This window comes from Pseudorca crassidens, chromosome 17, assembly GCF_039906515.1.
Source record: "Pseudorca crassidens isolate mPseCra1 chromosome 17, mPseCra1.hap1, whole genome shotgun sequence".
Classification (NCBI taxonomy): Eukaryota; Metazoa; Chordata; class Mammalia; order Artiodactyla; family Delphinidae; genus Pseudorca; species Pseudorca crassidens.
The window spans coordinates 38299323-38317867 of NC_090312.1; the positions used below are offsets into that span (position 1 = coordinate 38299323).

The 18545-nt window shown below is 37.6% G+C and overlaps 1 protein-coding gene and 1 long non-coding RNA gene across 14 annotated transcripts in view; one reads left to right on the forward strand and one right to left on the reverse strand.

The window, feature by feature from the left end:
* VPS13B (vacuolar protein sorting 13 homolog B) overlaps positions 1–6369 on the reverse strand; it is a 798169-nt gene extending 791800 nt beyond the window's left edge. For 7 of the 11 annotated variants that reach the window (XR_010936247.1, XM_067711647.1, XM_067711648.1 and 4 more), the window contains exons 1-2: positions 6064–6197; positions 5480–5658 (exon numbers count right to left, since the gene is read on the reverse strand). Coding sequence is in view for 10 of the 11 variants with exons in the window: in XM_067711647.1 (XP_067567748.1) it covers positions 5480–5626 (147 nt within the window). In the remaining variant the exon portion in view is untranslated. The other 4 variants (XM_067711645.1, XM_067711646.1, XM_067711644.1 and 1 more) reach the window with 4 other exon arrangements.
* Positions 6329–18103, forward strand: LOC137210042 (uncharacterized). Of its 3 annotated transcripts, none has more exons than XR_010936252.1 (5): positions 6329–6449; positions 11888–12053; positions 13338–13517; positions 14580–14635; positions 17680–18103. It is a non-coding gene; the product is annotated as an uncharacterized lncRNA (long non-coding RNA). The 3 variants fall into 3 exon arrangements; XR_010936251.1 differs by having other exon boundaries at positions 6341–6449; positions 11849–12053; positions 14529–14635; XR_010936250.1 differs by having other exon boundaries at positions 6341–6449; positions 11849–12053.
* The last annotated feature ends 442 nt before the right edge of the window (positions 18104–18545 follow it).

Here is an 18545-nt window from a genome sequence, read left to right on the forward strand (position 1 = left end):
ACAGCAGATGAAATTTTAAAGAATTGTTGAAACCAAATAACATGTCTGTAAAACTTTCAAACAGTGTGGTACCAGGCTTGAAGAAATACAACACAAGGCAAAAGTGGTAAGATAGTTTAAAATGCAGTGTACTGAGGGGAAAAAGAAAAGAACATGTATCATGCAACCAGTAACCATAAGAGAGGTAATTACCCTATTATCAGATAAAATAGACTTTAAGAAAAAAAACTGTTACTAAAGATAACATGGGACACTTTATAATGATGGGTAAATTCAAGAAGAAAATATATACAAATGAACTTATTTACAAAATAGAAACAGACTCACAGATTTCGAAAACAAACCTACAGTTACCAAAGGGGAAACGTGGTGGGGAGAGATAAATTAGGAGTTTGGGATTAACATACACACACTACCATATAAAAAATAGATAACCAACAAGGACCTACTGTATGGCACAGGGAACTCTACTCAATATTCTGTAATAACCTACATGGGTAAAGAATCTGAAAAAGAATGAGCATATGTGTATGTATAACTGAATCACTTTGCTCTACACCTGAAACTAACACAACATTGTAAATCAACTATTCTCCAATAAAATTTTTTTAAAAAGAATATAAAACATATGAGCATAGCAACAGAGCCCCAAAATACATAAATCAAAAACTGACAAAAGTAAGAGAAATAATTCAGTAACTTACAATAATAAACAGAACAGACAGAAAATCAACAAAGATATAGAAGACCTGAAAAACACTATCAACCAATTTAGACCTTACATCTATAAACCATTCCATCCAACATCTGCAAAAATACACTGCTATCTCAAGGAAAATCAGAAAACGTTTGAACTGAATGAAAATAAAAACACAACATACCAAAATTCATAGGATGCAGCTAAAGAAACGTAGAGCTGTAAATGGTAAATGTCTATAGTAGAAAAAGAGAACTATCTCAAATCAATAACCTAGGCTTCTACCTGCAGGCAGCAGAAAAACAAACTAAACCAAACTAAACAAGCTAACCCAAACTGAACAAACAAAAACAAGGACCACAATACCAAAAAAGGCAGGAGAGGAAGAGGGCAAATGCAGTTAAACTATTGTAAGATTATTCAGGAAATGGTAAGAATGCTAATTTAAGGTAGATGCCAATAAGTCAAATATCCACTTTGTAATCTTTAGAGAAGCAACTGAAATAATTTTTAAAAGAGTATAATTAAAAAGACTTTAAGGCAAAAAGAATTACTAGCGTGAATGAAAGAGGGACATATTTCAGAATGATTTTTTTTAAGTATATTCAACAATAAGGTATCACCGTACTGAATCTGTATGCACTTAACAATGTAACTTCAAGGTATATAAAGTGAAGGTTGGCAAAACTATAAAAGGGAAGTAGACAAATCCACAATCATAGTTGGAGATGTTAACCATTAACATACCTCTCTTAGTAACTGACAGAACAAGCAGACAATGAAAATCCATATGGATTTATAAGATTTGAAGAACTCTAATAACCAATTTGAAGCAACTGACATTTATGGAAGAATAAAGCAACAACTGTAGGATACACATGTCTCATCAATTACACATGGAATATTTACAAAAATAAAATTTTCACCATGTACTAAGTCATAAATTATAATGGATCAAAATCATAGAGAATGTGCTGACCACAATGCAGTTAAATTAGAAATCAATAACAGAAAGATAATTATTCGTTAAATGTTTAGAAATTAAGCAACACACTTCTAAATAACCCACGGATTACATAAGAAATCAAAATGAAATTTTTTAAGCTGAATAATAATGAAAAGACAACATATAAAATTGTGGTGATAAAGCTAAATAGATGGTTAAAGAAAAATGTACAGTATTCAATGCACATATTAGAGTAGAAAAGGGCTGAAGAAAATCAATAACCTAAGCTTCCACCTCAAGAAGCTAGAGAAAACAATGGCAAATCAAATCCAAAGAAACAGGAAAAAAAAGAAATGATTAAAAAAAATAAGAGCAGAAATACATTACGGGGACTTCCCTGGTGGCACAGTGGCTGAGAATCCACCTGCTAATGCAGGGCACACGGGTTTGAGCCCTGGTCCAGGAAGATCCCACATGCCACGGAGCAACAAAGCCTGTGTGCCACAACTACTGAGCCTGTGCTCTAGAGCCCGTGAGCCACAACTACTGAGCCCTCATGCCACAACTACTGAAGCCCACGTGCCTAGAGCCCGTGCTCCGCAACAAGAGAAGCCACGACAATGAGAACCCTGCGCACCGCAGCAAAGAGTAGCCCCTGCTCGCCTCAACTAAAGAAAGCCCGCGCACAGCAAAGAAGACCCAACACAGACAAAAATAAGTAAATAAATAAATAAATTTAAAAAAAGAAAAGAAATACATTACAAAGAAAGCAGGAATACAATAGAAAAATCAATAAAGTTGGGTTTCAACTAATTTTAATAAAGCCATAGCAATACTAATGAAAATACAAATTACTAATATAAGCATTGAAAAGAGGATATCATAACAGTTCCTAGATTTTTTTAAGGCAACTTTAAAATGAAAAACAAACAAAAAAACCCAACTTTATGGCTTAAATATGACAACTCAGAGCAGAGGCAAGCAAACTTTTTCAGTAAGGAGCAGACAGTAAATATTTCAGGCTTTTGCAAGCCATGCAGATTCTGTTCCAGCACTTAACCCTGTCGTTTTAGCTTGCAAAAGCAGCCACAGACGACATGTAAACGAATGAGAAGAGCCGGGCTCCAATAAAATTTTATTTACAAAGTTAGGCCCACACCATTGTTTGCTGATTTTGAGGAAATGGAGAAATTCCTTGAAAAGCGTAACTAACCAAAACTAACCAAAGGAGAAACAGAAATCTAAACAGTCCTATATCTGTTAAAGCAATTAAATCAGGAATTAAAACTTTCCAACTAAGAAAACTCCTAACTAGTATGACTTCATGATTAATTTTTCCTAACATTTAAAAAACTGGTAAGGGGCAGCGGAGGGATAAATTGGGAGACTGGGATTGACATATACACACTACTATATGTAAAACAGGTTAACTAATAAGGGCCTACTGTGTAGCACAGGGAACTCTACTCAGTACTCTGTAATGACCTATATGGGGGAAGAATCTAAAAAAGAGTGGATATATGTATATGTATAACTGATTCACTTTGCTGTACAGCATAACTAACACAACATTGTAAATCAACTAGACTCCGATAAAAAAATTTTTAATTAAATTTAAAAAATGTTAAAACTAATGAAGGAAAAAAGTTGGAGATTTCACATTTCCTGATTTCAAAACTTACTACAAAGTCATGGTAATCAAAACAATGTGATACTGACATAAAGACAGACATACAGATCAATGGAATCATATGGAGGGCCCAGAAATAAACCCTCCTATCAATGACCATTTGATTTTCAAGAAGGGTGCCAAGATCATTCAGTAGCGAAAGGACAGTCTTCGACAAACGATGTTAGAAAAACTGAACAGCCATATGCAAAACACTATGAAGTTGGATCCTTGTACCCCATACAAAAATTAACTGAAAAGGGATCAAATACCTAAATGTGAGAGCTAAAACTATAAAACTCTTAGAAGAAAACAAGGGGAAAAGCTTCATGACACTGGATTTGGCAATGATTTCTTGGATATAACACCAAAAGCCCAGGCATCAAAAGAAAAAGTTGTAAGTTAGACTTCATCAAAATTTAAAACTTTGGTTCTTCAAAGGATACTATCAACAGAGTCAAAAGGCAACCCACAATGGGAGATGATACTTGCACATCATATCTGATAAAGGATTGATACCCAGAATATATAAATAATTCCTACAACTCAGTAACAAAAAAAACTTTTTAAAATGGGCAAAGGACTTGAACAGACATTTCTCCAAAGAAGATATACAAACAGCCAATAGCACAGGGAAAGGCTAAAAATAACAAACTTACCGAGTAACAGCAAAAAATGTGAAGTAACTGGAACTCCCACACATTACTGGTGAGAATGTAAATTGGTACAACCACTCTGGAAAACTCTTGGCAGTATCCATTAAAGCTAAATATATGCCTGCCTCCTAGGTATGCATCTAAAGGAAATCAACACCTCTGTCCAATACAAGAATGTTCTTAAGAGCTTTCTTCATAATTGTCAAAAGCAGAAAAAATCCAAATGTACCTCAAAAGGAAAATAAATATATAAACTGTGAATCTTTATACAACGGAATACCACAAGGCAATACAAAGAATAAACTGTCATTCATTCAAGAACCTGGGTTAATCTTGGCCATAATGTTGAACAAACGAATTCAAACACAAGTGATTCTCATTTAAGTTTCAAGAACAGGTTCAAGAAATTTATCTGTGTTGATAGAAGTCAGAATTCAAACACAAGTGATTCTCATTTAAGTTTCAAGAACAGGTTCAAGAAATTTATCTGTGTTGATAGAAGTCAGAATAGCAGTCACTTGTTTTAGGGGTGGGGTACTAATTACAAAAAGGCAAGGAGAGCGTTTTGGGGTGCAGGAAATATTTTATTTCTTGATCTGGATAGTGGTTACACAGGTGTATGCATATGCAAAATCTGAGCTGTATACTTAGGATTTGTGCTCATTAAAAAACAATGAAAATATTAAGGTAATCAACCTTGGAGAGTGGAAGGGGAAGAAACCAAGAATATTATTTCTCAGCGTTAACTCCACGTTATTCCATAGTACAGAAAGCAGTGGAATATAACTAAAAGTTACTAATAACATCACCATCAGATTGTCTTTCCTTATCTCCTAAAAAGCAGTTGGTCTCTGACTCCTGAGTTCCCAGAGATAAGTTTTGTATTCTCAGGCCTAAAAGAATTGCCTGGCATATGTTAATAATAAGTGTACTAAGTGAATTAATAAATATATGAACTTTGAAGTTACAGTTCATTTACATCAGACCATTCCCATGTTAAAAAAAAAAGAAACTAAAAAAGTGATTAAGAAAGAAGTTTTCAACTATGCTGGCATTCTCAATCTGTCTATTCAATATTCTGAGGATGTCATGGGTAATGTCATTTTTCCCACTGAGAGAACTTTCCTCAAGATGTGACCTTGCTGTCTTTCGCACCACTTCGTTCCCCAAAAAGGAAAAAGAGAATATTTTCCAGCGTCATACAGAATCCTAGCAATGTAAATTAGCATATTCGGTAAAGCTTAAGAACTGAGTAACAGAGTGAACAATTCTGACAAGAACAATGAAATTTTTTTCTATCTGTTGCGGCAATTTGGGGGATTATGATTCTAATAATCCATCATTAGTAACAAACCATAAAAAAAAAATTCTGTAAAGCAAGGTCTCTAGTTCAAGATAGCCCAAAATACATTAGCAGAAAAACTAAGCTTTTAAAGCATAGTCAGTGTAGGAAAGCACACATTACTTCTAAGTAGGCTGAAAATGTTTCCAGTGACAGCTACACCGCTTACCTGCTCCAGCACATCCAATTTTAACTCCAGCTTGCTGAGAACCACGTCTCCGCCCCATAGTGAAAGCTGTAGATCTGACGGCTTTAAGTTTTTGATGTAGCGATTCACATAGCTCATTAAAATTGGAGTCACATAAGACTCCAGCATTCTTTAAGGTACAGAGGAGTCAAAGTCAGAAGCTGAAAGGGATAAAGACAGAAACATTAGAGGTAACTGAGTCTGTGGAGCATTCCTTAAGGAAAAGGCGTTTCTCAGGAAAGGTTGAAGAGGCCGAAAAGCAACAGTCCCCACCAAAGCGGCCGCTCGCCTTCCCCCAGAAGCAGAGAAAACTCAAATGGACTCTGCTCCACCCGCGACTGCCTCACTAGTACAACTCCCCTCAACTCGCCTGGTGAGGAGTGGGAGGAAGAGGTGGTGACCTAAAGAAAGCGGGTCCCCTGGAGTGGGAAAATGAGGAGAGGCAGGCTCGCCTTTGGCCGCCGCACCCCTCCCTTAGCCAGCCCAGCCGCCCCAGGAGGCCCTCGCCCCTCCTGGAACCCGGCCGGATCTACCACCGTAGAAACAGAGCCAGAAGCAGGCCGTACGCTTCTCGCCGTATTGCACCCTGGGGTGACACGCCGAAGAGTACCGTGGCGTCTCCTCCACCTCCCGGTACCCGGCACCCGCCTGCTGAGGCGGCGCAGCTCCCGTACAGCGCACTTCCGGGTGTGCCCCGCTCGGTGCTCGAAACAAACTAACCCTCCACCGCCACCACTCGACTCCGCAGCAGGGCCGGAGTTCTCAGGCTGGAGAAGCCATTCACTGCCTCTTCTAGGAGGAGACCGCTGGCGCTCGACCAGCCTGCGTCTCCGCTCCTACCCAGCCAGTGGTTCGCACAAAGCTCTAGGAAGTGCGCGGGGAAGGTGGGCGGACCGGTAAAGCGGAGACACCGGAGATCCGGAAGTGGTGCTGCGGCAAGAGAGCAGCTGAGGTGGATATCGAGTCCGAGTGAGGAAGCACGGAGGGCCAATAGGTCCGATGAGGAGGAAGAAAGCGGGTCCTAGTGTTTAAAGCCCTGAAAACTAAGTGGTTTTTGTTTTTCTTAGGAAATGGAAGACCTGGAAAGAACTTGGGTTCAGTGCGCAGAGCAGTAGCAATAAGGCTGCAGGTGGGGTGGGGGGTAAATTTAGATCGAGAGCTTCATTCGCGGGGGGAAAGGAGAAGTTGAAGGGATCAGGATTAGGAGACTGCGTTTTGACCAAACGTGCAGACGACCTCTCGCGTTCTTTTACTTTGGCGAAGGGTGGTTTAGTATGTTTAAATTTGTGCGGGGAAGGAATAAAGAGAAAATCGTGGAGGTCCATTGGATTGCAGTCCGATATATGGAACTTCAGAGAAGCGGTAGGAATAGCAGAAGGAAATAAGACTCTTAGAGAAAGTGAAAAGAAATAGCTGATAGATAATGAATTCAAAGTTTTTTAAGGGTCAGTATTGGTTTTATTAGGCTGAAATGAATGTATAAAATACTACCTTTCCTTCTAGTACTTTGCAAGCTTACGAAGTCAAGAAACTCAAACACCCAACACCGGATAAACACCTATATACTGGGCTTAAAGGGATAGCATAGGACATGCTGCCTAATTATTGACCAGTATTTACTATTTTTGGTAACCTCTGAAGAAGACACCTACCACTGCATTTTGAAAATAGACTTCCCTTACAAGGTTATTAAAATATCCACCCATGTTGTCGTTGCATTTAATTGAAAACACTTCCTAAGTAAATTCCTAAAACTCTTTATTGGAATTCGATTTAAGATTTCTTTTCTTTTTAATTTTTGAATTTTATTTTTTTATACAGCAGGTTCTTATTAGTTATCCATTTTATACATATTAGTGTATGTATGTCAATCCCAGTCTCCCAATTCATTGGTGATATGATGAAGTTGAGGCTTCTTGAAAGAGTTTTAGAAACTGCCATAGGAAAGAGGCATAAGTGAGGATGCCAAGGTGTTTAGATCTATTTTGTTAATGAAAATAAGGAACTAAGTTTCAAAAAGAAAGAAGGTGGGGTGGTTGGAGAAAGAGGAAGGAAGGAAAGAAAAAAAAAAGGAAAGAGAAGCAGCTAATGGCTAATTCAGAGCAGCTGTCCTCTCACAAAAAGCCTTGATGAGTAACCCAAGTAACTTGGGTCTTATTAAAGCCTACTAAATCAGCCAAGTAAATTATCCAAGGAATTAGTTATTTGCTTCACCTGAAAAGTGAAGAGGTTGAAGCCATGGCTCAGAAGTTTTAATATAAATGGTTGCACTAATTGTTTGAAAGCCCTAGGTGGTCTAGAGCAGGAGCTCCAAGTCCTGTTATTCTGCTAGGGAAGAAAAAGGGCCTAGTCTTATTTGTGTGGCAATTTAATAAATGAGACCAATATATTAAGATAAATTAGCCAGATATTTTTAACAACTTTATTGGACTATAACTGTTTACAATAGTGTGTTAGTTTCTGCTTTATAACAAACTGAAACAGCTATACGTATACATATATCCCCGTATCCCCTCTCTCTTGCAACTCCGTCCCACCCTCCCTATCCCACCCCTCTAGGTGGTCACAAAGCACTGACCTGTCCTCCCTGTGCTAAGCGACTGCTTCCCACTAGCTATTTTACATTTGGTAGAATATAGAAATCCATGCCAGTCTCTCACTTCGCCCCAGCTTATTCTTCACCCTCCCCCGGTTCCTCAAGTCCATTCTCAACATCTACATCTTTATTCCTGTCCTGCCCCTAGGTTCTTCATAGCCATTTTTTTTTAGATTCCATATATATGTGTTAGCATACGGATTTGTATTTCACTTTCTGACTTACTTCACTCTGATAACAGACTCTAGCCCCATCCACCTCACTACAAATAACTCAATTTCGTTGCTTTTTATGGCTGAGTAATATTCCATTGTGTGTATATATATATATATATATATATATATATATGCCACATCTTCTTTATCCATTCATCTGTCGATGTACACTTAGGTTGCTTCCATGTCCTGGCTATTGTAAATTGAGCTGCAGTGAACACTTTGGTACATAAATGTGTTTTTTGGGGGGGTTTTTTAACATCTTTATTGGAGTATAATTGCTTTACAATGGTGTGTTAGTTTCTGCTTTATAACAAAGTGAATCAGTTATACATATACATATGTTCCCATATCTCTTCCCTCTTCCAGCTCCCTCCCTCCCAACCTCCCTATCCCACCCCTCTAGGTGGTCACAAACCACCTAGCTGATCTCCCTGTGCTATGTGGCTACTTCCCACTAGCTATCTATTTTACGTTTGGTAGTGTATATATGTCCATGCCACTCTCTCACTTTGTCACAGCTTACCCTTCCCCCTGCCCATTTCCTAAAGTCCATTCTCTAGTAGGTCAGTGCCTTTATTCCTATCTTGCCCCTAGGTTCTTCATGACTTTTTTTTCCTTAGATTCCATATATGTGTGTTAGCATATGGATTTGTTTTTCTCTTTCTGACTTATTTCACTGTGTATGACAGGCTCTAGGTCCATCCACCTCACTACAAATAACTCAATTCCGTTGCTTTTTATGACTGAGTAATATTCCATTGTATATATGTGCCACATCTTCTTTATCCATTCATCTGTTGATGGACACTTAGGTTGCTTCCATGACCTAGCTATTGTAAATAGAGCTGCAATGAACACTGTGGTGCCTGACTCTTTTTGACTTACGGTTTTCTCAGGATATATGCCCAGTAGTGGGATTGCTGGGTCGTATGGTACTTCTATTTTTAGTTTTTTAAGGAACCTCCATACTGTTCTCCAGAGTGGCCATATCAATTTACATTCCCACCAACAGTGCAAGAGGGTTCCCTTTTCTCCACACACCCTCCAGCATTTCTGGTTTGTAGATTTTTTGATGATGGCCATTCTGACCGGTATGAGATGATATCTCATTGTAGTTTTGATTTGCATTTCTCTAATGATTAATGATGTTGAGCATTCTTTCATGTGTTTGTTGGCAAACTGTATATCTTCTTTAGAGAAATGTCTGTCTAGGTCTTCTGTCCATTTTTCGATTGGGTTGTTTGTTTTTTTGATATTGAGCTGCATGAGCTGCTTGTAAATTTTGGAGATTAATCCTTTGTCAGTTGCTTCATTTTCAAATATTTTCTCCCATTCTGAGGGTTGTCTTTTGGTCTTGTTTATGGTTTCCTTTGCTGTGCAAAAGCTTTAAGTTTCATTAGTTCCCATTTGTTTATTTTTGTTTTTATTTCCATTTCTCTAGGAGGTGGGTCAAAAAGGATCTTGCTGTGAGTTATGTCATAGAGTGTTCTGCCTATGTTTTCCTCTAAGAGTTTGCTAGTGTCTGGCCTTACATTTAGGTCTTTAATCCATTTTGAGTTTATTTTTGTGTATGGTGTTAGGGAGTGTTCTAATTTCATTATTTTATATGTAGCTGTCCAGTTTTCCCAGCACCACTTATTGAAGAGGCTGTCTTTTCTCCACTGTATATTCTTGTCTCTTTTATCAAAGATAAGGTGAACATATGTCCGTGGGTATATCTCTGGGCTTTCTATCCTGTTCCATTGATCTATATTTCTGTTTTTGTGCCAGTACCATACTGTCTTGACTACTGTAGCTTTGTAGTATAGTCTGAAGTCAGGGAGCCTGATTCCTCCAGCTCTGTTTTTCTTTCTCAAGATTGCTTTGGCTATTTGGGGTCGTTTGTCTTTCCATACAAATTGTGAAATTTTTTGTTCCAGTTCTGTGAAAAATGCCAGTGGTAGTTTGATAGGGATTGCATTGAATCTGTAGATTGCTTTGGGTAGTAGAGTCATTTTCACAATGTTGATTCTTCCAATTCAAGAACACGATATATCTCTCCATCTATTTGTATCATCTTTAATTTCTGTCATCAGTCTTATAATTTTCTGCATACAGGTTTTTTGTCTCCTTAGGTAGGTTTATTCCTAGATATTTTATTCTTTTTGTTGAAATGGTAAATGGGTGTGTTTTGTTCATTTCACTTTCAGATTGTTCATCATTAGTGTATACGAATGCTAGAGATTTCTGTGCATTAATTTTGTATCCTGCTACTTTAGCAAATTCATTGATTAGCTCTAGTAGTTTTCTGGTAGCATCTTTAGGATTCTCTATGGATAGTATCATGTTATCTGCAAACAGTAACAGCTTTACTTCTTCATTTCCAATTTTTATTCCTTTTATTTCTTTTTCTTCTCTGATTGCTGTGGCTAAAACTTCCAAAACTATGTTGAATAATAGTGGTGAGAGTGAGCAACCTTGTCTTGTTCCTGATGTTAGTTGGAAATGCTTTCAGTTTTTCACCATTGAGGACGATGTTGGCTGTGGGTTTGTCATATATGACCTTTATTATGTTGAAAAAAGTTCCCTCTATGCCTACTTTCCAGAGGATTTTTATCATAAATGAGTGTTGAATTTTGTCAAAAGCTTTCTCTGCATCTATTGAGATGATCATATGGTTTTTCTCCTTCAGTTTGTTAATATGGTGTATCACATTGGTTGATTTGCATATATTGAAAAATCTTTGCATTACTGGGGTAAACCCCACTTAATCATGGTGTATGATCCTTTTAACGTGCTGTCAGATTCTGTTTGCTAGTATTTTGTTGAGGATTTTTGCATCTATATTCATCAGTGATATTGGCCTGTAGTTTTCTTTCTTTGTGACATCTTTGTCTGGTTTTGGTATCAGGGTGATGGTGGCCTTGTAGAATGTGTTTGGGAGTGATCCTCCCTCTGCTATATTTTGGAAGAGTTTGAGGATAGGTGTTAGCTCTTCTCTAAATGTTTGATAGAATTCGCCTATGAAGCCATCTGGTCCTGGGCTTTTGTTTGTTGGAAGATTTTTAATCACAGTTTCAATTTCAGTGCTTGTGATTGGTCTGTTCATATTTTCTATTTCTTCCTGGTTCAGTCTCAGAACATTGTGCATTTGTAAGAATTTGTCCATTTCTTCCAGGTTGTCCATTTTATTGGCATAGGGTTGCTTGTAGTAATCTCTCATGATGCTTTGTATTTCTGCAGTGTCAATTGTTACTTCTCCATCTTCATTCCTAATTCTATTGAATTGAGTCTTCTCTCTTTTTTTCTTGATGAGTCTGGCTAATGGTTTATCAATTTTGTTTATCTTCTCAAAGAACCAGCTTTTAGTTTTATTGATGTTTGCTATTGTTTCCTTCATTTCTTTTTCATTTATTTCTGATCTGATCTTTATGATTTCTTTCCTTCAGCTAAGTTTGGGGTTTTTTGTTCTTCTTTCTCTAATCGCTTTAGGTGTAAGGTTAGATTTTTTATTTGAGATGTTCCTTGTTTCTTTTGTTTTTGTTTTTGTTTTTGCAGTACGCGGGCCTCTCACTGTTGTGGCCTCTCCCGTTGCAGAGCACAGGCTCCGGACGCGCAGCCTCAGCGGCCGTGGCTCACGAGCCCAGCCACTCGCGACATGTGGTGTCTTCCTGGACCGGGGCACAAACCCGTGTCCCCTGCATCGGCAGACGGACTCTCAACCACTGCGCCACCAGGGAAGCCCTGTTCCTTGTTTTTTAAGGTAGGATTGTATTGCTATAAACTTCCCTCTAAGAACTTCTTTTGCTGCATCCCATAGGTTTTGGGGTGTCGTGTTTTCATTGTCATTTGTTTCTAGGTATTTTTTGATTTCTTCTTTGATTTCTTCTGTGATCTCTTGGTTGTTAAGTAGTGTATTGTTTAGCCTCCATGTGTTTGTATTTTTTACAGATTTTTTTCCTGTAATTGATATCTAGTCTCATAGTGTTGTGGTCAGAAAAGATGCCTGATACGATTTCAATTTTCTTAAATTTACCAAGGCTTGATTTGTGACCCATGGTATGGTCTATCCTGGAGAATGTTCCATGAGCACTTGAGATGAATGTGTATTCAGTTGTTTTTGGATGGAATGTCCTATAAATATCAATTAAGTCCATCTTGTTTAATGTATCATTTAAAGCTTGTGTTTCCTTATTTTCATTCTGGATGATCTGTCCACTGGTGAAAGTGGGGTGTTAAAGTCCCCTACTATGATTGTGTTACTGTCGATTTCCCCTTTTATGGCTGTTAGCATTTGCCTTATGTATTGAGGTGCTCCTATGTTGGGTGCATAAATATTTACAATTTTTATATCTTCTTCTTGGATCGATCCCTTGATCATTATGTAGTGTCCTTCTTTGTCTCCTGTAATAGTCTTTATTTTAAAGTCTATTTCGCCTGATATGAGAATTGCTACTCCAGCTTTCTTTCGGTTTCCATTTGCATGGAATACCTTTTTCCATCCCCTCACTTTCAGTCTGTATGTGTCCCTAGGTCTGAAGCGGGTCTCTTGTAGACAGCATATATATGGGTCTTGTTTTTGGATCCATTCAGCCAGTCTGTGTCTTTTGGTGGGAGCATTTAATCCAGTTACATTTAAGGTAATTATCGATATGTATGTTCCTATTACCATTTTCTTAATTGTTTTGGGTTTGTTATAGTAGGTCTTTTCCTTCTCTTGTTTTTCCTGCCTAGAGAAGTTCCTTTACCGTTTGTCATAAAGCTGGTTTGGTGGTGCTGAATTCTCTCAGCTTTTGCTTGTCTGTAAAGGTTTTAATTTCTCCATCAAATCTGAATGAGATCCTTGCTGGGTAGAGTAATCTTGGTTGCAGGTTTTTCTCCTTCATCACTTTAAATATGTCCTGCCACTCCCTTCTGGCTTGCAGAGTTTCTGCTGAAAGATCAGCTTTTAACCTTATGGGGACTCCCTTGTGTGTTATTTGTTGTTTCTCCCTTGCTGCTTTTAATGTTTTTCCTTTGTATTTAATTTTTTTTTTTTTTTTTGCAGTACACGGGTCTCCCATTGTTGTGGCTTCTCCCATTGTGGAGCACAGGCTCCGGACGCGCAGGCTCAGCGGCCATGGCTCACGGGTCCAGCTGCTCTGCGGCATGTGGGATCCTCCCTGACCGGGGCACAAACTCGTGTCCCCTGCATCGGCAGGCGGACTCTCAACCACTGCACCACCAGGTAAGCCCTGTATTTAATTTTTGATAGTTTGATTAATATGTGTCTTGGCATGTTTCTCCTTGGATTTATCCTGTATGGGACTCTCTGTGCTTCCTGGACTTGATTAACTATTTCCTTTCCCATATTAGGGAAGTTTTCAACTATAATCTCTTCAAATATTTTCTCAGTCCCTTTCTTTTTCTCTTCTTCTTCTGGGACCCCTGTAATTCGAATGTTGGTGCATTTAATTTTGTTGCAGAGGTCTCTGAGACTGTCCTCAATTCTTTTCATTCTTTTTTCTTTATTCTGCTCTGCAGTACTTATTTCCACTATTTTATCTTCCTGATCACTTATCCGTTATTCTACCTCAGTTATTCTGCTATTGATTCCTTCTAGAGAATTTTTAATTTCATTTATTGTGTTGTTCATCACTGTTTGTTTGCTCTTTAGTTCTTCTAGGTCCTTGTTAAACGTTTCTTGTATTTTCTCCATTCTATTTCCAAGATTTTGGATCATCTTTACTATCATTACTCTGAATTCTTTTTCAGGTAGACTGCCTATTTCCTGTTCATTTGTTTGGTCTGGTGGGTTTTTACCTTGCTCCTTCATCTGCTGCGTGTTTCTCTGTCTTCTCATTTTGCTTGACTTACTGTGTTTGGGGTCTCCTTTTCGCAGGCTGCAGGTTTGTAGTTCCCATTGTTTTTGGTGTCTGCCCCTAGTGGCTAAGGTTGGTTCAGTGGGTTGTGTAGGTTTCCTGGTGGAGGGGACTAGTGCCTGTGTTCTAGTGGATGAGGCTGGATCTTGTCTTTCTGGTGGGCAGGACCACATCCGGTGGTGTGTTTTGGGGTGTCTGTGACCTTATTATGATTTTAGGCAGCCTCTCTGCTAATGGGTGGGGTTGTGTTCCTGTCTTGCTAGTTATTTGGCATGGGGTGTCCAACACTGTAGTTTCCTGCTCATTGAGTGGAGCTGGGTCTTAGCATTGAGATGGAGATCTCTGAGAGAGCTTTCCCCACTTGATATTACATGGAGCTGGGAGGTCTCTGGTGGACCAATGTCCTGAAATCGCCTCTCCCACCTCAGAGGCACAAGCCTGACACCTGGACGGAGCACCAAGACCCTGTCAGCCATACGGCCAGGTACGTGGGGAATTTCTTCCCTTTTGGGAAGTCTGAGGTCTTCTGCCAGCATCCAACAGCTGTTCTGTTGTAGTTGTTCCACATGTAGATGTATTTCTGATGTATTTGTGGGGAGGAAGGTGATCTCCATGTCTTACTCTTCTGCCACCTTGAGTGTCTCCTAGCCAGATATTTAAAATAGATCTTTTACTATGATGTATAAACAATATAATAACTAATCATGGAATACTAAACATTTTTTGTGCTATTTTTCTCTTGGAGCCAAGAAAAAAATTGCCGAATTCCTGCCTTGGAAAAATTATCTGAGCACTGACTTTTTTTCTTTGGTTTTAAGAATCAAAAAGTAGTGGTTTTCGACCTGTGTTCTGTTGTGCCCTGTTCCTTAAGTAGTCAAGATACATTTCATTCCTTTTCACTAATATGTTTCCTTCATTGCTCATGCTTTTTTTTAACGTCAAATAAGTAGCCCTTCCCAAATCTCCTATTATATTTTTTTATTGAGATATTCCCCCCACAAAAAATATATTTTTTAAGTCTCAATAAGCCTTTAAGCCATGTTGGTTATATAGGCAATAGTTCTCCAGAGTCAGGTGAAGTTTTTTGCTTTTCTTAATTAATAAACCTTATTTATTTTAGACCAGTTGTAGGTTCACGGAAAAATTGAGCTGAAAGTACAGAGAGTTCCCATATAATCTCTGTCCCCACACACATAAAACCTTCTCCACTATTGACATTCCCCACCACAGTGACATTTATTAAAATTGAGGAACCCATGTTGATGCATCATTATTACCCAAAGTCCATAGTTTACAGTAGGGTTCACTCTTGATGTTGTAAATACATTCTATGGATGTTGTACACTGCTAATGAAAACTCCACAGTGAAGAGGAATTTAGAAATATCCAGCAGAGCTGAACATACATATATTGTAGCACTTCCACTTGTAAATAATATAGAGAAAGTCTTACATACATGAACAAGGAGTCTTGTTTAACAGTATTTTGCAGCATTAATTTTAATAGTAAAATAGTGCAAACAATTGAATATCAACAGGAAAAATGTGGTACATTCATATAATGAAATTTATAGTAACGAAAATAAATGAGTTAGAGCTATGTCTTTCAAATGTTTTACCTACAGTTAGAAATATAGTTTACACCATGACTCAATTTATATGTAAAAAGAGAGAGAGAAAGAGAGAACTTTCACAAAACTATATTTAAATTGCATGTGGTGCACATGTGCATGTGGTGCATTCTATTTTCTCTGTTATTCTATTTCTTTTTTTCTAAAGTAGTTCATGACCTACTAAATTGATTGCGCTACTAATGGTTTGCAACTCAGTCTACGAAACAAACACTGAACAAAATTATATATTTAACAACATTACTAAATCTGAAAAATATAACATTGAGAAAAAATAACAGTAAGTATAGCATATCATATTTATAATATATATAAACATATATATGGCATTCCAAGATATATATGGCTCTATATTATGATAGCTACATATTTATAAATAGTATTAAATATTTTCATGACAAAGAAAAACACCAAATTCAGGATAGTAATTACCTGTAAAGAAGAAGAGATGGAAGAATAAAACAAGGGAAGGGAATACAGGGTACTTCAACTGTATCTATAATGTTTTTTAAAATAATGCAAAATATTAATATTTGAGAGTTAGGTGGTAAGTACATAGGTGTTTTTGTATGTTTATATATGTACAAAATACTTGATAACAAAAGATTAATCAATTAGACCAACATTTCTCAAGTTTATATCACGCCTTCAAAAAACCATAAAATCCCACCTTTTCTAAGAAATTATATATTTTCAGACATTTGATTATATTAATAACAGAGTAAATTTTAAAGAAACAAAAGTTTTAGTCATATTTTAGGGACTATCTTAAGGATATCCTATTTTGCCAGGCTAATTAATAGTGATAATAGGGGTAGTGGGCTGAATGGCAGCCCCACAAAAGATATGACCACATCCTAATTCTCAGAACCTGTGAATATTACCTTGGTAATATAGTAAGAGATTGAATATTACCTTATATAGCAAAATATGTGATTAAGAATTTGGAGAAGAGGAGTTTCTAGATTTTACCGTGGGCCCTAAATCCAGTAACAAGTGTCCTTATAAGAATGAGACAAAGGAAGATAACAGACAGAAAAGGAGGAGGCAGTGTGACCACAGAGTCTGGAGTGATGCAGCTCTGGGCCAAGGAATGCCAAGAGCCACCAGAAGCTAAAAGAAGTAGAAATAGAAGAAGAAGAAGAATCTTCTTCCCCCACAGCCTCCAGAAGGAGTGCAGCCCTGCTGACACCTTGATTTTGGACTTCTGGCCTCTGGAACTACAAGAGAATAAATTGTGCTGTTTTAGGCCACCCAGTTTGCAGTAATTCGTTACAGCAGCCGCAGGAAACTAATATACTAGGTCAGATTGACAGGGGAGATAGTCTTCATATAATATGAAGATATTAACCCTGAGCTAGCAGAAGAACATAAATTAAGATTCTTATCTTGAATGGCCAAAAGACTTCAGACAGAAACTCAATGAGGACCATTTTACAGGGAAAGACTGGATATCTCTCCATGAGGTCAGGGTTTTATGATAATTAAATAATTGAAACATTTCTTTACCTGAGGTGGACCCAATATTTTAGGAAGCAAACTTAAAGGGAAATATATTTGGTGTGGTGATTTTATAGGAAATCTATATCCAGAAACTTGATTACGGAGATGAGGGCTGAACACTTTTCTTTCCTAAGTCAACATCAGAAACATCCTTAAAATATTTTTGTGCACAAATTTCCTTTTTGCTTGCATTGGTTTTTAAAAATATGTCCATAAATTCTTTAATAACTCTTTTAAAAAGTGGAGCCTAATTCCCCTTTCTTTGAGTATGGGTTGTATTTAGTGACTCACTTTTAAGGAATTCAAGGAGGCAGAAGTGACAATATGTGATTTCTGAAAGTAGGACATAAAAGGCATTGTGACTTCTTCCTTACTCTTTGTATTATTTCCTCTAGGAGAAGCCGGCTGCCATGACATGAGAATGCTCAAGCTTCACTAGGGGAAAGTTAACATGGCAAGAACCTGAGGCCTCCTGCCAAGGGGCAAGGATGAAACTGGGGTTTTCTGTCAACAGTCAGCATTAAGATGATCACAGTCCTTGCTGACATCTTAACTGTAACTTCATGAGAGACCCTGAGCCAGAGTTACCCAGCTAGCCTGCTCCTGAATTCCTAAACCACAGCAGAAATTGTGAGATTAGTGTTTATTATTTAATCTTCTAGATTTGGGGGCAATTTCTTACATAACAATAGGTAACTAAAATACTGACAGACCTTCCAAATAAAGTGCCAATTTTGTTCAGAATAAATTAATAAAATGAATATCCCAATTATCCTATGGTTTTCCAGAAGTAGTTATGTAATAAATAGTTCATAACAATACTATTGTCACCTAGTAAGCTTAAGAATAATATTATTTGTTGAGTATTTAATATGTACTATGAATTTTACCAGTGAAAAAACTTAGCCTTTGAGTACTATGCCTAATCTATTAAGAGTAACTAGCTTTTGAATTCATGTCCCTCTAAGTACACATCCCACGCACTTAACTATTCTCTTACTCTGCAAGACCTTCAAATTTTTGAAAACTTTGTCTCTGTTTATTTCTTTTATTTCTAGACTATCTCAAGTTCCTTTGATCTTTTCTCTTTCAGTCTTCTTACTATCCTAATCTACTTCCTCTGAATGCACTTAAGTTTGACGATGTTCCGTTTAACATTTAGTCCCCAGAATTGAAAACAATAATGTGATATGATCAGTACAAAGTATCATAAGATTATTACTTCTCATTATTTACAAAATGTACTCATAGATAAAGCCTG